Source organism: Macaca mulatta, chromosome 2, assembly GCF_049350105.2.
Source record: "Macaca mulatta isolate MMU2019108-1 chromosome 2, T2T-MMU8v2.0, whole genome shotgun sequence".
NCBI lineage: Eukaryota > Metazoa > Chordata > Mammalia > Primates > Cercopithecidae > Macaca > Macaca mulatta.
In genome coordinates this window covers 154,348,198-154,374,316 of record NC_133407.1, presented here as the reverse complement: position 1 = coordinate 154,374,316, position 26,119 = coordinate 154,348,198, and the positions used below count along the sequence as shown (strand labels likewise).

Genomic DNA, 26,119 nt, shown 5'->3' with positions numbered 1-26,119 from the left:
GGGGGGCTACTTCTTTCAGGGGGAAAAGCACCGGCGTGCCAGCTCTTCACTGCCCGCAGCCCGTTCCATGTAACAAGGATGTGTCCTTCTCAGGATGATAGGTCTTGGTGTCTAGGATTTCTGGAAGCCTGAGTGCTGGCTCAGTGGAATGTCTCCCACCACATGCTCCTAACGCCTGAAAGAAGTGCCAAGAACACTCCCAGTTTCTTTGTCAGTCACGGGCATCCTGCCTTCGGAGGCAGTACGTGAGAAGTAGTGGAGCGATGGCATTTTCTCTTTCCCGTGGTCTATCTCTGAAATGCATGGGCTAAATGCAGGGCCACGCACGACCTGGACCAATCCTGCAGTGCCAGCTCTAATGATACAATCTCATCCCTACTCACAGCAAGCGGGTGCTTTCCCGCCTCCCTGTCTTTGCCTGTGCTGTTCCCTCGGTCTGGAAGGCCATCCTCTTTTATCTTCAACCTCTAAAGCCAGACAGAGCCTTGTGTGCCCTCAACCCACTGCATGAATCTCAAAAGCTCCTAGTCACCCGTCACCCCTCTGCCCACTCCTTCACTGAATGCTCGCTTGAATGGCTTTTGACTTTTAGGGTCTGCTGCCCAGAGCCTGGCCTGGTTTTCAGATGATGTTGTGCCTGACTCAGCAGGCCGTCCAAGCTCATACTGGCTTTCCCACACCAGGTTCTCTGGCCTGTTTTCAAAGCCAGTGCCAGGCACAGCCATGGCAGGTGCAGTTGGTCTGCAGCGATACAGAGTTTCTGATGGAAGGTACTGGATTCTAGGTATCTCCCTGTCTGAATGAGTCACTCATCCCATATGCCCTAGACCTGAGCTCTTTCGGTTCCCCTCCCAGGAAGATCTCTGAGCTCAGCCTCAGAGAGTGGAGGAGGCCACCCACGGTCGGCACCCCACTCTGGCCCTGTGCATGGGCCTGGCCTGGTTCTGGGAACAGCCGACCTTGCCCAGCTGCAGGTCAGAGATGGAGCAGGCATCGATGAAGGCCTGCGCGATGACTGAGAGGCAGGCGTCAATGTGGTCTGTCTTGTCGATGTCAAAGACAAACTGGGGGTTCTTCAGGATGTTCACCCAGAACCGGAGAGGAAGGCTGTGGGGTAGGGTGACAAAGGCAGTGAGGGTAGGGTGGGGTAGGAAGCAGTCAAGGGACAGTCATGGAGAAGACAGCTGACTTTGTCCCTCAAGGGCCTGAGGTTGGGGCCTTGTCACAAGATGTAACCTTTGGGAACCTTTGAGGTGGCAGTGGGGCTGAGAGCCGGGTTTCCTGCTGGAGCAAGGCAGGAGCTGCAGGGCTTAGCTACACCCCCAACCCCCTGCTGATCCTCCAGCCAGGTCCTGGTTCTCATTAGAACCAGGTGCCAGCCCCCGGGCACCCCTGGCTCCTCCCTGAACCCTTGCAGGCAGCAGGAAGTCTAGCATTAGCAGAGCAGCTGTGGCAGGGCTGTGGGGGGCAGGGCCTGGAGCTCTGGCCTTGTCCTCGAGAGGCCAGAGCGGGTAAGCAACACCCCCAACCCCACCTCAGGCCACCCGGTGACTCAGCAGCCTGGGCATGTGCACCCCCAGAGCTCTGGGAAGCTGCTGGCCTGCAGACAGGCGCCTGGGCTGGTGGTATTCTTCCTGAGGGTCAGGCTGGGTTTCCAGCAACTTCTTGTGGGGGTGTGTGACCCCGACAAGCTAAGAGGTGCCTCGAAGGAGGGCTACCAACTGGGTAAGGGATTCAGATAATGTAGGGCCGAGCCTGGCTCTACTGTCCCAGGCTGTGTGGTCTTGAGCAGGTACTGCTTCTCTGAGCCTCAGTGTGCTCATCTGTGAAGGCACCCGCCTGAGAGGGGTGTGGGAGAATGATAGTAAGGGCAACACCTAGACCATGCTCTGGGCACTCTTCTAGTTAATTCCTACCATTAACAAGGGTTGCATTTTACAGTGGAGGGGAAACTGAAGTATAGGGAGGCTAAGTCACTCATCCAAGAACACACAGCTAGGAAGAGGCAGAGGAGGGCTTGAGCCCAAGCAGGCGAGGCCAGAGACTAGACTCTGAACCCCCTGCCACAGGGGCCCCAATGGCACAGTGAAGTCCGCACGGCCCCCGCCCCGCCACCTGTTGGTCTTCCAGATGTGTAGGGTGTCGGGGTCCGAGATTCCCCTCTTCTCAGCCTGTTCCTCCAGGAAGTCAAAAAAGTACTTGACAGCAAGCGGAGGCTTATCTTCACGGATACTCAGAATGGCCTTGAACAGGTCATCCAGAAACTTCTGCAGCGTGCCCTGCGGGGGAGTGGGGTGGCCGCCGTCAGCCCCGGGCCACGTGCAGAGGGCTAGTGGGCACCCTTGGTGGCTCTGCAGAGCTTGAAATGCCCAGGCTGCTGAATGAGGGAGCCACGCGGCGTCAGGCTGGTCACCGAGCCTCTCCGGCCTCAGCATCCGAAACTTGCCTCACAGAGGCGTTGAAAGGACTAATCAAGGCATTGGCACATGTAGTCGAGAACTGGAGGCACCAGAGTATGGGCTGTGGGGTGCCAGCGCTGCCACTGAGCCACGTGCCCTTGGGGACATCACTGACCCCTCTGGGCCTCTGCTGTACCCTGTTACGTGGGCTAACATAGAAGTGTCTGTCAGGCATTTTTCCTGGCTGTGAGAAATGCCTCAAGTGGGACCCTAAGCCTTCAGCCTCTTGCCCCTCCAGCCCCACAGGGGGAATAGGAAGAACTCACACCCCTCTTCCAGCCGTGTGTGCACAGCTGGCCCTGAGCAACGACCCTCTGGGGCTGGGGCTGGAGCCTTGTAGCCACTGCACGGAGGGGAGACTGAAGCCGGACCCACCTTGGTGGAGAGCAGGCGGGTCAGGTAGATTTCTGGGAGCACCTTCTTGCGATGGCTCTGCCGGTGAGACTTCTTGGGCTCCGCCAGCTCGTCCGTGGGCAGCACCTGGGAAGCCGGGCAGTGGTCAGTGTCCGCACCAGGCCCCACTCTCGGCCGCCTGTGGGAGGTCTGGCTCTGCCATGCTTCTTAGCACACAAGGGTTGTGGTTCCCTCCTGATTCTGGGCCCCATCCCTACTCCCCCACCCCCAGCCTTTCTCAGGGCCGGGAGCACTTTTCCCAGAGGCCCAGGGCCACAGAAAGCCAAGGCCACACCCACTGAGGGGCTGGATCCCCTGGGGCCGAGGTTGGGCACTCACCAAATGGAAATACTTCTCTGTGTCCAAGTCTTTCACTGCGAGAGGAAAAACACAATAAATAAACATGGGAGAGGAGGGGAGAGAAACAGCAATGAAGACAGAAAGATGGGGAGAGAAACAGAAACAAAGACAGAAAAAGAGGGCAGAAACAGAAACAAGACAGAAAGATGGGGAGAGGGAAACAGAAACAAGACAGAAAGATGGGGAGAGGGAAACAGAAACAAGACAGAAAGATGGGGAGAGGGAAACAGAAACAAGACAGAAAGATGGGGAGAGAAACAGAAGCAGAGACAGAAAGATGGGGAGAGAAACAAACAGAGACAGAGATCCAAAGAGACAGGCAGAGAGAATGAGACAGAGATGCAGAGACTCATGGGGAGACTGAGTCTGGGAGAGACAGAGAGAGAGATAAGTGAGATCCAGAGACACACAGAGAGTGAGACAGTGAGGCAGAGAGAGAAAGACACACACACACAGTGACCACAGGGATGGAGGGACTTGGAGGGAGGAACAGCGGTGGAGAGAAACAGAAAGATGCAGCCACGGGGGAGGAGAGGCCTCAGGCAGGCAGAGGTGGCTTCCTTCACCCACCCCACCCCTGAGCCCAGAGCTCCTGCCAGCCCAGACTCCCAGGCTGCTGGGAGAGACCGAGACTCTGCTCTCAACCTTAGGAGGGGACCCCGAGACCCAGAGGAGCCCGGGCTGGCAGGCCTAGCAGCCAGGCGGCTGTGCCTGGGGCGTCTGAGGCTGTGGAGGGGGCACTTGAGGCAGGGACATGGCCCAAGGCTGAGACGGGCATGCTGGCCCCCCTTCTGGCCTGGCCACTGCCCAGACCTCCCGGAACTGCAGCCCGCCCTCCCGGGGCCTCTCTCCAGCTGCCGCAGGAAATCAGCTTGAGGAGGCCTGGTGTGGGCCCTGCCCCAGCAGTACTGGGTCAGAGGAGGCTGGCCCCGCCCAGTCTCCACCAAGGAGGCCTCAGCCCAGGCCAGCCGTGACTCTCGGACCCTCAGTTTCCCCACAGGGGCATGGGATGGAAGCCCCCGTCCACATGCAGTCTAGGCTTCCTTCCCACGTGCACCCGCACTACCTCGGCCCAGTGTGTTGTCCTTCTTGTCTATGAGACTCATGGCCAGCGAGGCACCTTCAGGGATCTGATGGGAGGGGAGAGGCCGAGGTCAGAGGCTGGAGGTCGGGGTGGGGGCATGAGGGTGGGGAAGCAGGGCAGGGGGGCAGGGCTGCACCTTGTAATGGGCCAACGTGTTAAGCTTCTTGCGACCGTCTTCCACCACGGAGGTGTCGTCCAGGTCCCGAAGGATGTAGCTCTGTGTGCTGGAGGCGAACCACTCTGGGGGACAAGGAGCAGGCCATCAGGGTCTGGGCAGGGAGCTGGGCCTGAGGGGTGGTTACTGGCCCAGTCACACAGGGAGAGGCCTCTCGCTTTCTCCATGGAAAATGAGGAAAGCCATACCTCTCTCTGAGCCCCCATTTTCCCATCCATAAAACGGAGAGAGCAGGAAAGAGCTGGGGGAGAGAATGTGAGGGTACACAGTGAAGGTGCCAGGGTGGAGGGCACAGAGGAGGAGCTCTGGAAATGGCCTTGTCTGCAGGGTTGTTAATGTTACAATTGCTGATGAAACCCTTGGCCTAACCCAGAATCCTATAAAACCCACTCCAGGCCCCACGTGGTGGCTCACACCTGTAATCCCGGCACTTTGGGAGGCTGAGGCAGGAGGATCGCTTGAGCCCAGGAGTTCAAGACCAGCCTGGGCAGCATAGCATGACACTATCTTTACAAAAAGTAAAATTAGCTGGATGTGGTGGTGCACACCTGTAGTCCCAGCTACTCAGGAGGCTGAAATGAGAGGATCACTTGAACCCAGGAGGTGGAGGCTGCAGTGAGCTGAGATTGCACCGCTGCACTCCAGCCTGGGTGACGGAATGAGATCCTGTCTCAAAAACAAACAAACAAACAAACAAATAAACCCCACTCCAGCATCCCTCCTTTAGGAATTAGGAAGCCTTTCCTGAAGGCTTTTTGCTGTTGTCTGTAGCTCACTCACACTGCAGGACTTGTCTCCCTTTGTTTCTGCCGAGGGGGCCTCATTGGATCCTCTCAGTGTCCCCACATTCATGCACCCATGCCAGGTGAAAGGAGTGTTTCCCGTCAAGGCAGGGGCTAGCCCCGGCTGAAGCACCTGACTCGGGGTCTCTGCCCCCATTCCCACCCACCGAGGTCGACGTCCTCTGCACGCGGCCACTGGGAGTAGGGCACATTCTTGCAGAAGGCCTCCAGGATCTTCTCCTTGACCTGTGTCAGCGTGTCAGTGTCCATGGCCCGCACGCTCAGCGAGTCCATGCCACAGCCCTGGAAGGACACGTTCAGGTTCTGCAAGGGGAGAGTGGGAGAGAAAGGTCAGTGAGTTGCTGCCATCACTATGCCGGTACCCAGGCAGCCATGCCCTGCCCAGGAAGGCTGGGTCAATGCCGTAGGCCAAGATGCACCAGCCCTGGGACCCTCCCCACCCTGCCGACTCACCCGGGGCTTGGCCTCGATGTTCTCCCGCAGCAGCCACTCCTCATTGAGTGTGTAGCGGGCCTTGCCCGTGATAGCGTCGATGGAGCCCTTGTTGATTTGCTGCTTGATGGCGCACAGCAGCAGGAAGAATGGCTCCCCCACTGTCTCCTGGGGTGCACGGGGGTATCAGGGCCAAGGTCCCCTCTGTATTCCAGCCCCCACGCCTTGGGCCAAACACCTTCACGCCCCCGTCCCCCCACCCCTCAGTCTCCTTTTGGATCCTGGTGTAACACTCTCCTCTCCAGGGTGTCTCCATGGACCCTAAGCTTGTGTTCATTAAACAGCACCAGTTGTGGGTGGGGGCATTCATTGCCTCATCCCAGCGACCCTTCCGGATAGGCAGTATCATCTTTACTGTGCAGCCAACAGTGCCGAGGCTCGGAGAGGGCAAGTGACCTGCCCAGGGTCACCCAGCTGGGAAGCGGCAGGGCAGGAATCGGACCTGGCTCGGCTGACTCCCAAGCCTGTGACTTTCTCCTAAGTGGGTGGCCCCAAGGGTGAGTTTAGGTGGACCCGGAACACCGATGTGGCCTCGACCCCACTCGCAGGCTGATGACCGTGGAGTCTCAGGCGGAATGAGGCTCATAGTCCCTGCTCTTGCCCATCTCCACGGGTGGCCCTCCAGGCAGTGGCTCTGCTGGACCCACAGCCATGAGCTGATTCTCAAGGCCATTGTCCAGCAAGGGACCCAGGTGTTCTACTGGGATAGTTTTACTTAACTACCCACCAAAATTGATTTAAAGAAAAATTAAGTACATAATAGTATTAGGCAGATTTGGCAAAGATTACGAAGGCAGCCTGCCAGCCCAAGTCCTGGTCCAATTCTCCAGGTCTGGGGCGTGGGAGGCACTGATTCCCTGCTTTCTAGAGGAGGAAACAGGCTCATAGGGGAAGGCCTGGCTGAGGTCACAGAAAGAAGCCAGGGGAGTAAGGTCCAGGGTCCACAGTGGCCCTTGTGGTTCCTGATGGCCCACAGTGAGGCAGCCCGCGGAAGGTGAAAGCACCCCGATGGCCCCTCGCAGGCCCTGCCTCTGCTCCACCCCACTACCCCCTTCCCCCAGAAGGGGCCGTGGGGCTCCCTCAAGCCCCCGGCTCAGGGGCAGAGGCCCCATTTGACAGAAGGAAACCAAGGCCCAGAGAGGGCAATGAGTAGCCCAGAGTCACACAGCTGGGATGTGCCAAAGATCAGACTCAAGCCCAGGACATCCTGGCTGGGTGCAGTGGCTCACCCCTGTAATCCTGGCACTTTGGGAGGCCAAAGCGGAAGGATTGCTTGAGGCCAGGAGTTTGGGACCAGCCAGTGCAACAAAGCAAGACCCCCATCTCTTCAAAAACTAAACAACAACAACAACAACAAAACAGAACATCTGAGGCCCTGGTTCTGGGCTCCAGGCAGGCCTTTGCCTTTCTCCCACAATCCTCCAGGCAGCCCTCTAGCCTCCAGCACTGTAGGGCAGCTGGACGGTGGGACAAGACCAGAGGCTGAGCAACCCTTGCTCTGCAGAAGAGAGCTTACGGGGGTCCTTCTGGCAGAAGGCAGGAGGCCCTGCCTACCAGGCCCACCCTCTTCCCAGCCTCTGCTCTCATCTGGAAGATTCTCTGGCCTTCCTTCCATTCCTTCCATGAACATCCCCTCCTCCTGGCCTCTGCCCTCCTGCTGTACCTGATGCCTGGAGCACCCTCCCCACCATCCTCGCCCGGCCCACTCTCTGAGGTCTCAGCACAGGGTCGCCTGCTCCAGGAAGCCACCTTGAAGCCTCCAGACAGATGGAGGCCTCATGAGCTGAGCTCTGCTGCAAGGCACTGGCCACTCTGTATTTTGTTTCCACGTCTCACCCTTAGGGTTAGGAGAGCCTCAAGGGCCAGCCAGGGGCTGATTTCATCTCCTGAATCCAAAGCAGGGAAGGGTGGATGACTGAGAAAACCACGGATGGGACAAGGCCCCTGACACAACCTCTATTATGCCCCAAGCATCTGTTGAGCCCTTGCAGCAAGCCAGCCAGGCCTCCCCTGGGCCACGGCTCCCCGCTCTGCATAACAGGCCCTACAGCCTGGCCTGTCTCATGCAACACTCCCTCCTGGCAGAGCTGGCCTGAGGGTGCCAGGGAAGGCCTGGGAGGCCGTGGGGTCACTGCTGCCGCGTCCCTGCCACAGCCCCCGCCTGGGCTCTGTCTGTCCCCGGGCGGCCTCACCCGCAGACAGCTGTACATGCAGATGGACATCCAGTTGGTGAGCATCTTCTCCACCACAGACTCTGTGCGCCGCAGCATGAGCTTGGGGTTCTTGGCGGCCGAGGCGTCAATGAGGTCCACCAGCAGCTCCTTCATGATGCTGGTGTAGTACTCCAGCTTGCCGTGCAGCGCGATGGTCAGCAGCGAGGCTAGGCTGCACCTGCGAGCAGGAGGCAGGTGTCAGCTGCGCCTTGAGGCCCTAGGAGCTGTGGGTCCCAGGGTCTCAGTGCCGCCTCATCCCTGGGCCCAGCGGTCCCAGGAGTGCCTGTGTGGGTGGGTCCTGCGAGGGGTGAGTGGGGCTGGAATCCTCCCGGAGAAACACCACCTTCTTCTATGTCCGCAGCAACCACCGTGCCCCGTGAGCCAAGGTCTCGGGCATCCAGGCCCAGGAAGGGCTGGAATATGGGGGTGTCAGGAGCCCCAGAGCCCCAGGACCTAGGACCTGATGCTGTGTGGCCTTGGACAGGCTCCTCTTCCCTACCCCACCCCAGTCCATCACAGCCTGACCTGTCGCGCACCGCAAAGTCCTTCTGCTGCTCCAGCGCATGGACAAAGACGATGAGGAAGTGCTTGTTGTTGAGTAGCGAGGAGAACAAGCTGATTCCCTCTTCCATGTTGGGCCGGCAGCTCTCAGGAATCTGTGGGAGCAACTGGTGATGGGGTGTCCAGAGGGGCCCAGTGTCCCTGCCTAGCCTAACAGCCAGTGCTTATGATGGCTGCTTGTATGCCTCCTGGGATGGGGAGCTCATTACCTTCCATGGTGGATGCCTCCTAACCTTTGTGGCAGGGAACAATGGCTTGGTTGAATTGAGAAGTGGGGCTCAGAGAAGGGTGAGGGTGCCTGAAGATAACCTGGCATCCCAGTGTGAGGGACTCTCACCTTCCATTTTCTAAGCAGCAGGCGGAGTGGGTGTACGAGGGGGTCCAATCCTCTGTTTGCTCTACCTGGCCTTGGGGGGCAGCACTTAGAACACCCTGAATGGCTGCCTGAATGCCTCCTGGGATGGAGGCCTCAGTACCTTACAATGGCAGATGCCTCCACATGACAAGGATCAATGGATTAGATGAACTGGAAAGGGAGGAGCAGGGTTGCCTGGAAGTAGCCCACTGTGTGTGGGTTGGGGGGTACTCACCTTCCACTCTCCCAGCAGTGGGTGGGTCTCCTGTGCCTGGGAGCTGCCCTGTGAGTTGAGGGTCTGGGAGGGCAGCACATAACGCTCTTCATAAAGGGAGGAACACTGCAGAGACAGACCCCCAGCATCTCAGTGGGGCTGGACACCCCCTGCTGGCATGCAAAGGTCACTCATACAGAAAGGGCACCAGCTTGGGCTGCTGGGGGAAACTGGCACAGAATTAGCTCCCCATAAAGGAATAAGAGGCAGTGGGCCACGCCCGGGGGCTGTGGAATTCCAGGAGTATGGCCACACCAGACAGCACAAGGCTTAAGGGGAAGCAAAAGCAGCTCCATGTGCAATGGGGGAAACTGAGGCAGAGAGGTTGGGAGTCTGAGCTTTAGCCTGAGGCTGGGAAAAGCCACTGGAGAGTTTCGTGAAAAATGATGTAGTCAAACATGGGCTTGCTTTGGCCGCTTTGTGGGGAATGGTGTGGACAGGGGACGGAGGGTGGTACCACCAGGAGGGAGCGAGGGCAGTGGACCCTGGAAGGGCAAGGGGAGGCGTGACAGGCATGGAAGGGGTGGGGCAGGAGTCCATTGGACAGGAGGAGGGAGTGTAGAGACCAAGTGAAGCCTGGTTGGGAAGAGGCACAGGGAGGAGAGAGGCTGGCATGGGACAGCCCTGGCCACTTCTGCCCCACCTTGAAAAGGGGAGAGGAAGGCCCAGCTGGCCAGGAGAGTGGGGCTACAGCTGGCTTCCGTGTGGACAGTTAAACATCAAGTGAGCAGAGAATAAGAGTGAAGAATCTGCCTCCAACCCTCCACCCCGTGGCAGGCCAGGGCAAGTGGCCAGGACGGCTGTGGACAGCTGTGCAGGTTTGGCACTGCTCAAGGGACCCTCTAGGCTGGCAGGGCTCAGAGAGGTTGAGTTGCCTTGAGGTGGCTGGCACAGGTTCAGGGGCAGACTCAGGCTCGGGCTGACCTTGGGGAAGAAGGTGCGGGTCACGAAGTGCTTATACTCCAGGAAGGGGATGCCCTGGCTGCGGTTCAGCTCCTTGGTCAGATCTGTCATGTCTGTCTGCAGCTCAGCAAAGCCTGGCGGACACGCGGACAGCCATGAGTGGCCCGAGAACCCATCCCCCAGGAGGGAAAGTGGAGGCCCAGCCCTGCAGGGTCCCAGCCCATTACCTTTGCGGATTTCCTCGCGGATCTGAGATTCCATCTCCTCCATCTGCAGCAGCGTCTTCTGCCAGTAACGCTCAGCACGTCGGCTCTTGGTACAGAAGATGAATAGGGCTGTGGGCAGTGGAGAGGCAGGTCAGGCCTCTAGTGCCCTTTGAAAAGCTTTTATTGGCACCTGCTGTATGCAGGGCCTGGGGCTCTGCTCGCTGGCCTCAGCTCCAGCTCCTCTGGGCAAGGTGTGGGAGGAGGCCCTGCAGTCCTCCCTCCTGGGCAGGGTTGGGGTTGGGGGTGGGGAGTTGCAGGGAGCTCTCCCATGGGCAGAGGGCTTGGGGAATGGCCAGCAAAGCAATGCCTGATGACCTGTTCTTAGAAAAAGAAATGTGTAGTGTTACAGCTCTGTTAGAATTTGTCTAGCCCCCTTAAAAAAAAAAGAAAAAGAAACAGGAATACGTGTGTGTGTGAAATAGTGGTTAACAGCGGCTTTCCTGGGTGGGAAGATTCTGGGTGACTTCTGTTTACTTTCTGCTTTTGAGCATTTTCTATTCCTTCTACAATGACCAGGTGTTACTTGTAAATTAAGAAACTTTTAAAAGCAGATTACAAAGCAGTATTACATTATAACCTTTTCTGGGGTGGGGAGGAATGTATATATAATGTATTAAAATATCTATTAATATATAGTATTTTCAGAAAAGAGACTGGGAGGGAATATACAAAAATACACAGGGTACTAATGATGGGTATTTTTTCCTTTTATCATCTTTCAGTTTTTCCAAAAATTTTCTGCATTGAATATACTCACTTTAAAAATAAAACAGCTTTATTGTGATATAATGTACATACCATATAATCCGGTGATTTAAAGTGTATACTTCAATGGTTTCTTTTCTTTCTTTTTTGTTTTGAGACAGAGTCTTACTCTGTTGCCCAGGGTGAATGAAGTACAGTGGCACGATCACAGCGCACTGCAGCCTCCACCTCCCAGGCTCAGGTGATCCTCCCACCTCAGCCTCCTGAGTAGCTGGGACTACAGACTCGTGCCACCATGCCCATGCAATTTTTGTATTTTTTTGTAGAGATAAAGTTTTGCCATGTTGCCCAAGCTGGTCTTGAACTCCTGGGCTCAAGTGATCCACCCACCTTGGCCTCCCAAAGTGCTGGGACTACAGGCACCAGCCACTGCGCCTGGCCTAATTCAATGGTTTCTAGTATATTCACAGAGTTGTGCAACCATCACCACTAATTTTAGAGCATTTTTACTGCCTCAAGAAGACCCGTAGCCATTCAGCAGTCACTCCCCATTCATGCTCTCCCTAGTCCCTGGCAATCACCATTCAGCTTTCTGTCTCTCTGAATTTCCCTATTTTAAACATTTCATATAAACGGCATCATACAATATGCAGCCTTCGGTGAGTCTTCTTTCGGTTAGTGTAATATTTTCAAGGTGCATGCCCATGGTGACATGGATCAGTACTCCACTCCTTTTTATGGATAACTGTCCATTGTATGAATAGATCATATTTTACGGAAAATTTTCTATTGTATGAATAGATCATATTTCATTTATCCATTTATTGGTTGATGGACATTTGGGTTGTTTTGACTTCTTGGTTATTATAAATAATGTTGCTGTAAACACGTGTGTATAAGTTTTTGTGTGGCTACGTTTTCATTTCTCTTGAACAGATAGCTAGGGGTAGAACTGCTGGCTCGTAAGTCATAGGGTAATTCTATGTTTCACATTCTAAGAAACTGCCAAAATGTTTTCCAAAGCGGCTGCACTTTGTTTTATTCCCTCTAGTAGTGTATGACGGCTCCAGTTTCTCTGCTACGTCGAGTCTATTACTTTCATGACCATTATTTTAACAGCAATACAGCCCACCAGACATGTAGGTTAATTTTCCCTGAGTAACCTTTTCTTAAGTACCTTCAGTAGCTCTCTATTGACTGGAGAACACAGTTCCAAATTTCTCTGCTTGAGATTCAGGGACCTTGGCCTGGGCCCAGCATGTCCCCCAGCCATCTAACATCTTCTACCCATTGGTGCTGGAGAGGGGCACACCTCCCCCGACCTCTGGGTGCCTAACCTGTTCCCGTGGCCAAGCCTTTGTTCAAGCTGTGCCCCATCCCATCCTGCCTTCCTCCATCTGCCAATCTTCAGAGGGGCTGGGGCAAGGTGGCAAGCCTGCCCTCCAAGGTGTCCTGAGGATGGGGCTCCTTACCCACCACGGAGAGCAGCAGCAGGACGCTGCAGATGACGATGGACACAACGATGGCCGTCTCGCTGCCCCCCAGCTGCAGTGTGGCGATGGTCTGGTTGAAGTTCCCTACCTGGATCTGTGTAGAGGTTGGGGAGAGGGGTTGTAGCTCTCCTAGACTTACACTCTGGTTCTGCTCCTCATTTGCTGTGTGGCCCTGGGTAAATTACCTAACCTCTCTGAGCCTCAGGTGCCACATTGATAACATGGAGATAACAATGTCCACCTCCTGGGGACACTGGGAGGGCTAAATGAGGGCTTGTCAAGCCCTTGGTCCTGGGCCTGGCACAGAGGTGGCTCAATACAGGGGGCTGTGATTATCATTACAGCCTGGGAGGAGTAGTGAGTGAGCCAGAGGAAGCAGTTCACGGGGCCTGGCTGCTGTCCCCAAGTATCTGCAGGGCTGCCCTGAGACCAGGGGGTAGGTGAGGTATGATGACTCAGAGGGCAGGACTGGGACTGAGGTGCAGGTAAAAGGAAGCTTTCCCAGTCAGAGCCATCCTGGGGTGGCACATGTTGCTTGGGAGAGAGTGAGCTCCCCATCCCAGGAGGCATGCAACGAGATACAGTGCAGAAAAGATCCCACGTTCTGGCCTCTCTCTGCTCCTCCTGCTCCCCTGCCCTCCATGCCTCTACATGGTGCCTGGCAGCCCAGGCTCTAGGACAGACACCAAGTGGCGTAGGGACAACTTCTTATGGTTTCTGATGGTCCAGGTCCAGATGGGGCCCATCACTGACCTCAAGCAAGTCACTAAGTTCTTGGGCCTCAGTTTCCTCATCTGTCAAGTGGGGATATAAAGCTCTGCTTTGCTGGACTGAGCTATTGAGCATGAAAACGCTCAGTGAATTCAGGTGCTGGGTAACGGGCAGATGCTTGGCAGATGGGCCAGGGGTGGGGGCCGGGTCTGCCCTGCTCCGGCACCCCATCCACTCACTGTGATGGGCAGCTGCCCCTCGGCTGCACCCAGGGACTCGTTGACCGAGCAGTGGATGATTCTGTCAGAGACAATCTGGATGTCACAGCTCACTTGGCCTATCTTGACCCGGTACTCGTGACTCTGGAGCCCCAGGCTGTCCTGCTCCTTCTGTGGGTGCAAAGGGGGAGAACTGTGGTGTGGGGAAGTGCTCCCAAGGCCCATGGCTGAGGCTGGCTCGCTTGCCCCCGCCTACCCTGGCCCCTTCCATGCTCACATGGATGACGAGGGTGAGAGGCTCCCCGGGGTGGTGCTTGATCCACTTCTCCCTCTTGGCCGTAGAGAACTGTGGGTTGGGGAGGTAGTCCAGGCGGAACCTGCTGCCCCGCTGTGCCTCCTCGGGGTCCAGTAGCTCCTCAGTCACAGCCACCTCGTCTGCATAGGCCCGTCCATTGATGAAGAAGTCCACTGCTGCCGATGCATTGCTCAGGGCCCCGGGTGACGGGCAGGTGATGAGAGTGGAGTTGAGAACCTTGCAGAGCTGGGGCATGAGGGCCAGGGGCCAAGACCGGGGTGCAGGATGGACGGATGGACATGGAGAAACGGGGGGAGTGGGGTTTGAGGAGACACAGAGGCAGAGGGAGGAAGAGGGGACAGAGATGCAGTGGGAGGAGGCCTGGTCAGTTAGGGCCCTGGCTGTGCCTGGGCCACCCCCTCCCAGCCATCAGGCCCCTGACTGCCTCACCGTGGGCTCCCGGCCAATGTGGTGGACGGCCATGGACACATTCTGCACCATGTGGAAACGCTCACCAGCCACCGTGATGGTCCTGCCGCCACTGCGGGGGACGGCAAAACCTATCAGTCCACCTGCAGCCCCAGAGAGCCTGAGGGAAGGGCGGGGTGCCAGTCTTACCTGACAGGGCTGCGGCGGGGACTGATGGCCGTGATGACTGGGTTCTGCATGTACCAGAAAGTGAGGTTGCCGTGCACGCAGCCCCGACGCTCGAAGCGCACACACACAGGCACCGGAGCCGGCAGGGCCCCCTCAGGCATGGTGCAGGTGATGCTGGTGTCTGTGCGCCTTGGGGGAGCAGCAGATTATCAGCAGGGCCTGCCTCCTGCTGCTCACCCACCGCCAATGCCCCTGAGACCTGGGGCACAGGCCCATGCACTTGGCCCGGGGTTCAAGGCCTCCTTGACTGGTCCCAATTCATCTTAGCACCTAGCTGTTTCCTTATACTTCCAAATTCTGCCCCATCCCACCTCCTCCGGGAAGCCTTCCCAGGTCTTCTCTCCCGCCTCCACCCCTGGTGAAACCTCTCTCCCTAGATCCCTGAAGGCACTGACTTTTCTCCCAATCCCACTGGATGTTCCTAATTCCTGTGGGTGTGTCTGCCCTTCCCTTGAGGGCTATGTTGTGCTCCTCTTGGTGTCCCAGCAATGCCCATTAGTAGGGTCTGGTACACAATAAGTGCATAATAAAGACAAAGGTGTTTCGCCAAGAGACTCCAACCACACCCCTGCCACTCACCACACCCCTGGGCCAGCCAGAAGATCTGAATGTGTGCAATCAACACCATTCTCATTACAGCTATCACTTATGGAGCATCTACTGTATACCTAGCACAAAAAGCCCTTCTTCCAATTACTGGTACTATTCTTGACAGCTGAGGAAACTGAGGCTCAGAGAGAAGTGGCTTGGCTTAGGGGACACAGCCAATGAAGACTCAGGTGAGGCTTGGCTCAAGGATGTCACCTCCAGCCCACCAGCCCCCAAGCCCGTTGATTTCTCTGGACTAGAAGGGGTGGGTCAGGCCCAGAGGCTTACATGAGCTCTGTGCAGGGGTCTGTGTCGTTCACCAGGACCTGGAGCTCAGAGCCTACATGGAGGTCATTCCCGTGGATGGTGATCCTGGTGCCTCCGGCCTTCGGGCCCATGGGAGGCTCCAGGGAGTGGACCAGGGGCAGCTGTGGGAGGAAGGCAGGTGTTTGGGCCTTGGGCCAGCCCCCCGGGAGCGTGTGTGCTGGGCAGGCGGGACAGTGGGCTGTAGCCCCCCTTACCACGTAGGAGAAGCGGTCCCGGGACTTGCCCTCCTTAGAGGCGTTCACAGTCACTATGTCTGAGAGTGGCCCTGGGGCTGGCCCCGTGACACACACAATCCTGAGGGGAGGTGCTGTGGTCAGTGAGAGCGGCCAGCAGTCCTCAGCCCCCACGGCCACCCTGGAGCCAGGCTCAGGGATTGCCCCATTCCACGCCACACCACACTTCCAATGCCTTCTGTGTATAATTTACCCCATGAGTTTCCCACAGTTCTGCAACTATAAGACAAGGGGCTGGGACAAGACGGTCTCTGATCATGAGAACGTCTGCTGGGCTGGTAGATGACGGCTCTTCCACATGCCAGACGCACGGCCTCCCGAAAGGAAAGCCAGCTCAGTCTCTGCTCATGCATGTTTCCTAGGACCCCTCTGGGCCAGTCATAGATCTCTGAACCATGCCAGTAGCCCCAGCCTTTTTAATTTTAAATGATTTTCCTCAGAGCAAGGCTTAGGTGGAAGAAAGGCTGGGCTAGGGCAGCCTGTGAGAGCTTCCCAGAGGAGCTGGCATCAGAGACAGAGCTGGAAGGATAAAGCAGATGCCCCAAGCAGAAATGGCAGGATGTGTGGTGGGAATGGCTTCGGCACAGTCCCCGAGGCCACGAAGCAACAGGCTTCCAGAAAGCAGCAGAGTGAGGACGGAGGATGGGGAGGGAGGGGTGAGGACAGAGCAGAGGCTGGCACTGCTGGAGAGGGTGGGTGGGGGCACCGTGGCTACTCACTCCTCCGACACCGTGTATCTGTCAGGCAGTGGCTCACAGGCCACACCACCAATCCACACGCCGTGGGCCACGTCACTGAGCCGCCGGCCCAGGTTCCTGCCTCGGATGGTCAGCAGGGTCCCGCCATCCAACGGGCCACTCAGGGGCTCAATCTGCCAGGTGACCCGAGAGAGGGGCAAATGGGGTCTGAGACTGGAGGCCAGCAGGCTTCTGCCCACAGTCACAGGCACCCAGCAGGGCACGGGCATGCTTAAAGGAAGGTCTGGGGGCTCAGGTGGGGCTGGGGCAGTGGCCACTTGGCAGGTCACTGTGCTGCCAAGGAGGATATGTGTGTGCATTACTGAGCCCATGTGGGCCCGGGGATGTTACTTAGGGGTTCTCCTGCAGGATGCTGAGGTCAGCTCCCAGGGGCAATGTTTGGTCATGTCATTGGTGGCTTTAGTGATCATGGTATCCCCCAAAGCTAACAACGTTCAGCCCTCGGTGTTTCCTCCACTCCACACTTCCAATGCCTTCTATAATTTACTCATTTCCTTATTTATTACTGTCCACCTCCCCCACTGAAACGTCAGCTCTGTGAGGCAGAGCACTTCCTTCTGTTCACAGGTGATACTGCACCCATGAGCCGGTGTATGTGTTGGTGTTCGAGTCCCCAGGGAGTGGGACCCTTGTGGATGCTGCCTATGAGCTGTGCCAGAGTGTGGGTGCCACGTGCCTCCACTGGGCGTGCTTACCGCGCGGATCTCGGGGGCGGGGCAGGTGCCAGGCATGGGCTGCAGGGGCCCCCGCAAGCGGCAGCCGTCGCTCCACACGCACAGGTGACCCAGGTCCTCGCGGCCCAGGCACTGGGAACAGTCGGGGCTGCCCGTGGCACAGTTATAGACCACGACTGGGGAGACACGGGGCAGCTCGGTCAGCCCCGCTCTGTAGTGCATGCCCCATCACCGCTGTCCCCTCCACACTCAACAGCTATCAAGAGGTCTGCACCCCATCATTGTGGTGTCCCACCCAGAGGAAGTCCTGGTTCTGGGCGTCAGGATCCTGTGAGGTTCTTAGCCCCTTCCCCAAACCCCGGGGCCTGTGCTGAGCACAGTGCAGCCCCGGCCTCCCTGATTTCCTTCCCCTCACAGAGACTCCAGCTGGGAGCCTGGGGTCAGCCTCACTTTACACAGAAGAGGCTGAGGCTCAGAGAGGAGGGACTCGCCCGAGCTCACAAGGCCTGTGGGTGGCACAGCCAGATCCCACCCAGGCCACAGTGGGTCTGATCACCCCCGGCAGGGCCGCAGGATGCCAGGGACCCCTGAGTAATGTGGGCTATGAGGACTTGGGGGCTTCAAACCCTCCAAGTAGCTCAAGGAGGAGGGCAGGGAAGGTTCTCTGGGGCCTTGGGTGTGCAGGGCCATTCTGGGACCTTCACGGTGGGAATCTGGAGGGCACCACGTCCACCAGGGATGCCTGAGACTCCCCATGAACAGAGGAGCCCCTGGAGAGTAGACCCAACACAGTCACAGCAACTGCAGAGCCGCCACTCAAGGGGTGCTGACCACACCCCAGATGCCACGTTCAAGGCTGGGCGAGCCCCGGCTCATCAGGTCCTTCCAAGCTCTGCAGAAGGACTGTGTCCTCTTTTCTTTTTTTTTTTTTTTTTGAGACGGAGTCTCGCTCCGTCGCCCAGGCTGGAGAGCAGTAGCCGGATCTCAGCTCACTGCAAGCTCCGCCTCCCAGGTTCGCGCCATTCTCCTGCCTCAGCCTCCCGAGTAGCTGGGACTACAGGCGCCCGCCACCTCGCCCGGCTAGGTTTTTGTATTTTTTAGTAGAGACGGGGTTTCACCGTGTTAGCCAGGATGGTCTTGATCTCCTGACCTCGTGATCCGCCCGTCTCGGCCTCCCAAAGTGCTGGGATTACAGGCTTGAGCCACCGCGCCTGGCCTGTGTCCTCTTTTCTATGGGAACAATCAGGCCCAGGAAGGCAAGGGAAAGTATGCATGGAGACCCCAAGGCCTAGAGCCTGGCATGGCATGGCAGGGCTGGGATATAAGGCTCTGTGTGTGCTGGGGAACAATGGGGTGGGACATCTGCAGCTTTGGGGCAACCACTGGAATGAGTCGCACAAGGCCGAGCCCCACCCACCACACTGAGGCCATGTGGGGTGGGTGGGGGTGCCCACCTGTCATGGGCTCAGGGCTGTCCAGGAATCGGGCTGGCCGCCCCTTTAGTTGGAGGCTGAGTGGGAACACCTGGCTCTTCTGGGTCGTGTGCAGCTGCAAAAGGGCAGAAAAGAGCATAGGGGGCATGGGTAGTGCCTGGGGTTCTGCTGGGGATGGGTGTCATGGAGGCAGATGAAGTTGGGGCTGCTGGGGATGGGGGAACCAGAAGGCAGAGAGAGGCAGGGTGGGGTGAGAGGTACAGCATCTGGACTTATGCAGGCCCGTCCTCCACCCATGCTGGAGTCACCCCACTCACCACCACCTGGTCACAGCGTACAACAGACTCATTCACCCACACAGCCTCGAAGATCTCCTCCAGCCCAAAACTACACTCCAGGGCTGCACCCTGTAGGAAACAGGGAGTGGGAAGCGGGTTTGAGGAGAGCCAAGCCAGCACGTGTCGCCCTCTAACTCAAGCAGGACACCATGGGCTCCTGTTGAGAAAAGTGGGCTTGGTTGAACTGTCAGACCTTTGCCCGGGCTGTCCCATCCCCCAAAATCCCCTTCCCAACCATCACATCCAATGTTTGAGGGAGGCAAGCAGTGCAGGAATGCCAAGGACTTTGGCCTCATGCTCTCAGCACCACTAAAAGCCTCTCCAGCACCCCCAGTGATCTAACCAAGAGGGCCTTGTATTCAGTTCCTAAGGCTCCACTCCCAGCGGGGTTCCCCTGCCCTTCAAGCCTTCCCATCTCCCATCCTGCCCTACCAGGCCCTGCCCAGACATGCCCTGACACCCAACACGGCCAGGCTCCCCTGCCCCGGCCTTTGCCCGAGCCCTCCCCTAACCTGAACAGCTGCCTCCCTTTCTACCACCCAGCAAAGCTCAACACAGCCCTCAGAATCCAGCTTAAAAGCCCCCTGTTCTGAAGCCTTCCCAGATGCTCCCCTCAAATCAAAGGGGTGTACCTCACTCAATCCTCATTCATTCCCTCAGCAGCAACTATTCAGGTGTCTGCTGGGGCGCTACGATGCTCCTAGAGCCTCCCCAAACCCTGTGTGCCAGGCACCACCTTTAGCCCCTCGCCTGGCTGTTGACCTGTCCCCTCGACAACCGGGGAGGGTCAGGGCTGGGCCTCGGCCTCTCTGACACCACCCCCAAGGGCAGCAGAAAGCAGCTGGAAGAGCCCTGGTCTGGGTTCAAACCCCACCTCTGCATTTCCCAGCTGTGTGACCTCATGCAAGTCACTCCCCTTCTCTGAGGCTTGGTTTTCCTGGACAATGGGAATAGGGTTGCTGGGAAAACTGGAGATTGTGTACCTCAGGGGGCTGCACACTGTAGGGGCCTAATATGTGCTTGCTATTATTAGTATGCAGGAGGTATCCAATAACGTTTGTGTCATGAGGTTCAGTTCCCCAGGCTCATCTGGCCCTCTCAGGAGCAGCACCAATACATACTTGCTGAGTGAACAGACTCAGGTTTTGTGTATTACGCCAAGCCCCCAGCCAGCCGCGTGGCAGAGCTTCCTGTTTATGTCCCTGTGGCTGGCAGATGTGACACCCTGAGGACAGTGCAGGTCAACCTCCCTGCTTCTGGGGTCCCAGCCCGGAAGCTAACACAGGAAAGTGGCTGCTGACGGGGCCAAAAGTCCGTTTTGTGCCCTGCCACGCTGAGCTGGAGACAGGTCCCTCCTCTGAGTCCTCAGCCACCTCAGAACAGCACACCCAGCCTGTCCCAGGGCTCCCCAGGATATAGGCTCAGCGAACAGGCCCCCACCGCTGGGCCTGCCTTCGGTATTCTAGGAGCAGGCCCCGGGGGGCAGGAGGGCAGGCGCCCCTGCAGCTCGGTCAGAGTGGAGACTGCCCCACCACACAGCTGGGAAGAATCGGCAGGACTCAAGTCAGGCCTGCACCTCCCCATCCCAGGCGCCCACAGCCCAGGGGCAGAGCCATCCTGCCCACCAGCCCAGTCCCCTGGCTGCTCCTGGAGGTGCTTGCCCCAACTCTTGCAGGGTGGGGCTTGAGGGATGAGGGCAGGCCCCACCCTAGCCCTCCCAGAGCTCCAGCCCCTGCCACGAGGCTTCCCGACACATCCCAGATGCCCGGCACGTGGTCCCCACGTGTGAGAGCCCTCACGGGCCTCAGCTCCTCCACGGAAGTAACAGATGGCGAGTTCCAAGGAGCTGGGAAGGGGGGTGGCTGGCACGCCTCCAGGACTCGTCAACGCTTCCCACCCAGGACGCGCCTCCAGGAGGGGTCCAGAAAGGAGTTGCATCCCCCACCCCGAGACCAGATGGTGGGGGCGGGGCTAGTTGCAAAGACGAGCACTGGATGGGGAGTCCAGGGCTAAGGACAAGTCCAGCTCTGTGCTGTGTGATCTGGCGTCATCTACTTTTCCTTCCTGGGTCTCATCTTCCCCATCTGGACAATGGGGAACGGGGTGACCGAGGGGTTCTCTAGTTATTCTGCAGGGAAGACATGGAAGCCACCCACGGGGCAGTGGGCTCAGTGGTGGGTGGGTGTGTCCAGCGTCACAGCTCAGGCTAAGGGAGGACAGGATAGGGCACAACACGGGCAGTGTCCACCCTCTGGCTACAGCACGGGGCAGGAGAGCCTGGGGGCACTGCCTTTCCCTTGGCAGCTGCTGGCCCCCGGCTTTCCCCCTTGGCTGGCCCTCACCACTTCCTCTTCCTGCAGCCCCATGCAGTCAGAGTGAGGCTTCCTCACGCAGAATGTGGAAACTCAGAGAAAGAAAAGCAAAGCCCACACAGGTGCCAAAGCACTGCAGTGGGCCCAGAGCAGGGGTCACACCGGGACATGGGGGCAGTTAGTGGCCTGCGTGCTCCCTGGCCTCCTCCTGGCCCCACCTGGCGCTGGCCTGACCTCTACTTACCTGGAAAAAGGCAGTGTTGGCCAGAGGCACCAGGATGTTCTGGGAGCCACCCGTGGGCACGGGCGCCAGGGGTGAGAGCAGGGTCCGGGGGCAATCCTGAGGGCTCTGCAGAGGAAACAGGAGGAGAGGGTGACACGGGGGCATTTCAGAGAAGAGGCAGGAGGACTCAATGCACCCCAGCCTGCCCAGTGCGGTCCTGCCTTCCTGGGGAGAAAACACTAGTCATTCAGTCCTAACGGCCACCACCCTGGCCCCGTGCCTCCCAACCACCACCGCCTTCCATCCTATGGGCAGGTCGCATCGGCCCTGTTTAAAGATGAGGAAGGTGGGCACAGGCAGATGGGATAACTCGCCCAGTGGTGGGGCCAGTTTCCTCCATGAGTGCTCCCTGGCCTCAGAGGAGGCTGGGAGGCTGAGCTCCAGGCCCAGCTCCTTCCTGTCTCTGGGCCTCATCTTTCCCAATAGTAGAACAGGGAAGCTGCACCCACTCCCTGAGATGCCCCCAGGGCTGAAACTCCAGCTTCCTGACTGACTCATGTGAAGCGATTCAGAAAAGAGAAACCCTGGGCTTCCAAAGAGCCCATAGGAAAGGCACAGGGAGGGCTCCAAACACCAAGAGGACATTTCAGAGGGCCAGGTACCACCGGTCCGCAGGGAACACCCCTCCCCACAGCCCGGGTACAAGTCACAGCCTCTGGGTGAAGGTGCCAGCCCCAGGAAGGGCCCCGGGCTCATGGGGGGACAGCACATGGTTGGCCCTTGTTTGGCGGTGGAGTTACTGAGGCCTGGCAGAGCAGCTGCTTCAGGGAAGGAAGGAAGTGGAGAGGAGGGAGGGAAAGAAAGAAGGAAGGAGGAATGAAGGATGGAAGGGAGGGAGGGAGGGGAGATTCTGAGCCTCCAAGAGCAGTGAGCTGCCTGAGGGCGGAGGACAGGGCTGGCCCCTGAAGCCCAGGGGCCTGACTCTGGAGGGGCAGAGACCAGGGGCAGGGCTGTTCCCGCCACGTCCACCTTAGTGACTGCTCTGAGCTGGAAGGTATGGATTCCCCAACTGCCCTGTGTCCTCCAGCTTTGGTGGCCCCAGTGAGCCATTCCTGCCTCCTCCTGCTCCCGAATCTGACCTGCTGGGACCATGAGCAGCGCAGGACTGGGGACCCTGGAGCAGCCACACCCATGCCAAGGGGCCTCCAACCACCCTTCAGCCCAGGGACTTCCTACTCTGCCCTCCTTCCCAAGGCTGGCTGTGGAAGGATCTGGGTTAGAATCAGGCCAGAAAGCAAAAGTGCCCACGGGCCACGTGGCATGAGGTCACCCAGCCAGGCCAAAGGCCTTGGCACAAAATATGAGAGGTTTCTTTATTCTACATCAGATGAGGGCAGGACAGGGACTGATTCCCCTCAGGGACCCCAGCCCAAAAGCGAACCTCGAGGGGATGCAAATGCCAACAACAAGAACTGGTGATGACAAAACGCTAATAGCAGCAGCCGTCAGCCCATCCGGCCCTCCCTCTGCCGGCACCGTTCTGAGCACTTCGCACTCTAAAATTCACCAAATTCCACTGCCAACAACCCTAGGAGGTAGACATTATCATTACACCCATTTTACAGAATAGGAAACTGAGGCACACAGAAGCAAAGCAGTTTGCCTACAGTGGAACGGGCAACACAGGAACGCTCCAGTCGTCCAGACCATTTGCTGACCACAAGACCAGAGTGGGGAGTTCCCTTAGGGACAGGGCCTGGTGCAAACCTCAGGGGCCTTGGCTAGAGAAGCAGCATAGCCAGGCCCGGGTGCTGCTGGCTCCCTATGCCAGAACAGACAAGCCATTGACCTTCTCCGGGCCTCCGTGTTCCTACCAAGGAGGGGCCCTCTCTAGGCAAAGCCCCCAGACGGAGCCAGCCCCAGGCCCCCTGCAGACCACAGGCTGCCCTGTGCTGTGTGTAAACTCCACAGAATCCCAGGGCATGGAACCCACATGTTTCCACTCAGGCCTCGGAGCCACTGCCAGGTCTGCTTTGCAGCTGGCTAGGGCCCAGCCTCTGTCCTCCTGGCCCCAGCCCACCAGTGGGTAGGTGCTGATATGGGGCTGAGGCGTGACAGGGCAGGAGGTGCTCTCACAAGAGGGTCCCCACAGTGAATGATGTGGGACCACCCCTGAGGGTCACCCCACTCCCCTTAGCCGCTTGTAACCTGTGGCCAGGTGGATGCTCACCCCCATTCTAGAGAACCGAGGCTGAAGGAGTCCTCACAGCTCTCGCAAAGCCTCTCCTAAACTCCAGCGGGGAGAACTGGTGTCTCAAACCATCAGGGCACTCAACTACCCAGGGACCCTGAATCCACCTGGCCTGGTCCCTCCCTACCTCTTCGTACCCCCAGGGGCCCCACAATTGCCCCATGTTCCTACCACCCCATTCTCTCCACTGGCCCCTAGTGACCACCCACCCCTATGAGTGGTCCTTGGGAAGCCACCCCCAGGGAAGCTACCTCACCCCTCAGGCACCTGCAAATGGGGCACACATCCACCTTCCTCCCTGCCTCCCCCAAAGCTGGAGCCCTCCTTCCAGCATCCTCTACTTCCCATGTCTTTCATGTGGGGACCATGAGGGACAATGGAAACGTGACAGGAGGCTCAGGCCCTAGCACCTCCCTTCCCAGGGACACTTCTCCCAGCTCCCGAGGTGGTGTGCAGACCCTGCTGCCCGCTGTCCACACAAAGACCACAGCGCCACTATGACCAACTGGCACTTCATTAAATGCCAAATTAAGCATCAGTTCAGAGCCTCCTGCAGGCCCGGGGCAGCCTCTTCTGCTAGTTACTGTAATTCTCAGACCGGCTTCCTCCATGCCTCCACCCCAGCTCCTGGCCTGAAGAACTGCAGACCTGGGGGATAGCCATCTGACGGGACGCTGCCATGGAACTCCCTCCCAGGGGGTGAGCTCCTGTGCCTCTCTCAAGACCCAGCACAAAGGTCCCCTCTCAAGAGAAGTGCTCTCTGGCCATCCGCACAGAGTGGGCGTCAGTTCCCAAGGTGCATGGTGGCTCTGTAGTGGGCATCTACTATGTGCCAAGTATAGAGCTGGTGCCTTACGGGCATAATTCCAGATCCCCACCAAATCCTTCAGGCAGGCCCATTTTATAAATGGGGAAACAGAGGCACAGAGAGATTCAGTAGCTTCCCTAGGATCACACGGCCACAGCTCACACCTGAGGCTCTTGGCTCGTGATGGCAGGGCTAGTCCAACTCGGTTCTTTCCCAGGGCCCCGTACTGACTAAGGCATACAGCAGGCACTCAATAAATGCTGAATGAACTGCGACGAGGCTGGGTCCTCCTCACACCCCTTAAGTTAGAGCACAAGGAGCAGGCTGCTGCCCAGCGTGATCCCACACTGCCATCACCGAGCCCTGCTGTGTACACAGCCCTGGGCTGGGGGCTGGAAGGAAGAGACGTGATTGAGATGGGGTCCCCAAACAAGAGCAGGAGTCCTAGTGGGGCCTCAACTGTGGAATTTGGGGGTCCAGGAGCCGCTCAGGGCTCCCGCATGGTTTAGCTGCACAGACTCCACTGGGCCCTCCTCCAGTGCTGGAAGCCCCCCCAGCCATGCTCCTCTTTGAATTAAGCACAGCCCCTGCCAGGCTCTTCAAAGCAGTTATGGGGCTCAGGCGGGAGGTGCTGTGTGCTGTGAGTGAGCAGGGGATTCCAGGCTGAGGCCACGGAGCCCCCTCCTTAGCACCTGCCAGGGTAGACAGGGCTTCAGGGATTCCTGAGAAGATTCTCTGAGCCCAGTGCAGAGGCTGGGGCTGCAGAGGCTCTGGGTGCTGGGGCTGCTTCCCCAGGATGTGTGCCCAGGGTGGGGCCCCAGTGACCTTCTGCAGGGAGCCAGGGCACCAGGTGCCATGTTGGCTATCTCAGTTGTGCCATCTGGAAAATGGGCAGGACCAGCCTTTTCCTGGAGAGATGAGCTACAGGAGCCCTGGTGCTCTACCCCAGCCACCCACAGCCCTGATATGGGCCAGGTCTGAGAGGGGACGAGCTGGGATCTCAGGACCCTGGCACATCCCAACTGGCTAGGCCTCATCACCCCACCCAAGGTCCCAGGCATCCCATTTGGCCATCCTGATATGGACTGTAGTGGCCTTAGAGGCTTCCTGGGCAAAGGTGACAGGCCACCTGGAAAGTGAACACATCTCAGAAACCAACCAGGGGCGAGGTATGTGGCATGTCCATTTTTACTTTATCTTTACACTAAAAAGCCTAGATTGATCCATTTTTACATTTCTTCCTCTTGCTCCCGCCCCATTTAATTGATTAAACCCAGCCACCATGCAGTGCCAGGGCAGGCATGGCCCCCGACGAGCACAGAGTCAGACTGAAGGGTCCTAGGGACTGACATGAGCAAGAGGACCTGGGAGCGTGCGGTTTCTGAGGCCAACCCATCCTCCCTGTCCAGGGACAGCTGCAGCACCACCCACCCTTGGGACGCCACTGCTGGTGCAGAAACCCAGGCAGGGCCCTTTCCACCCAGTTCCTGATTTTCACAAGAGGGGAGAATATGGGCTCCAGGGGCAGAGGGACTTGGATTAAGGCCCAAGTCTGGTACTGCCTGGGTGGGTGACCTTAAATGAATCACCTCCACAGGCCTTGAGGACAAATGCCCTGAACACCTAGGGTTGTTGAAATGGTCTTCCTACTGCAGGTGGGGGTGTAAACTGGCTCAGACTTTCTGGAAGGCAGTTGAGTTCAAGATGTAAAACTATGGCCACACTATCACTCCAACAGGTCATTTCTAAGAAGTGGT

General features: G+C 58.0%; 1 protein-coding gene across 2 annotated transcripts in view; it reads right to left on the bottom strand.

The window, feature by feature from the left end:
* Positions 1-26,119, bottom strand: part of PLXND1 (plexin D1) — a 51,954-nt gene that overhangs the window by 2,255 nt on the left and 23,580 nt on the right. Inside the window, exons 9-33 of one of the 2 annotated variants that reach the window (XM_028844494.2) lie at positions 21,325-21,429; positions 18,748-18,837; positions 18,452-18,545; positions 17,019-17,173; positions 16,285-16,436; positions 15,527-15,626; positions 15,294-15,433; positions 14,379-14,546; positions 14,211-14,301; positions 13,743-14,006; positions 13,487-13,636; positions 12,516-12,630; positions 10,300-10,407; positions 10,094-10,206; positions 9,131-9,235; positions 8,505-8,635; positions 7,959-8,157; positions 5,728-5,874; positions 5,421-5,577; positions 4,433-4,536; positions 4,279-4,342; positions 3,192-3,226; positions 2,835-2,939; positions 2,116-2,279; positions 960-1,107 (exon numbers count right to left, since the gene is read on the bottom strand). In XM_028844494.2, coding sequence (XP_028700327.2) covers positions 960-1,107; positions 2,116-2,279; positions 2,835-2,939; positions 3,192-3,226; positions 4,279-4,342; positions 4,433-4,536; positions 5,421-5,577; positions 5,728-5,874; positions 7,959-8,157; positions 8,505-8,635; positions 9,131-9,235; positions 10,094-10,206; positions 10,300-10,407; positions 12,516-12,630; positions 13,487-13,636; positions 13,743-14,006; positions 14,211-14,301; positions 14,379-14,546; positions 15,294-15,433; positions 15,527-15,626; positions 16,285-16,436; positions 17,019-17,173; positions 18,452-18,545; positions 18,748-18,837; positions 21,325-21,429 — 3,204 coding nt within the window. Of the gene's footprint in view, positions 1-959; positions 1,108-2,112; positions 2,280-2,834; positions 2,940-3,191; positions 3,227-4,278; positions 4,343-4,432; positions 4,537-5,420; positions 5,578-5,727; positions 5,875-7,958; positions 8,158-8,504; positions 8,636-9,130; positions 9,236-10,093; positions 10,207-10,299; positions 10,408-12,515; positions 12,631-13,486; positions 13,637-13,742; positions 14,007-14,210; positions 14,302-14,378; positions 14,547-15,293; positions 15,434-15,526; positions 15,627-16,284; positions 16,437-17,018; positions 17,174-18,451; positions 18,546-18,747; positions 18,838-21,324; positions 21,430-26,119 lie in introns of both variants that reach the window. The other variant, XM_077993546.1, reaches the window with a different exon arrangement.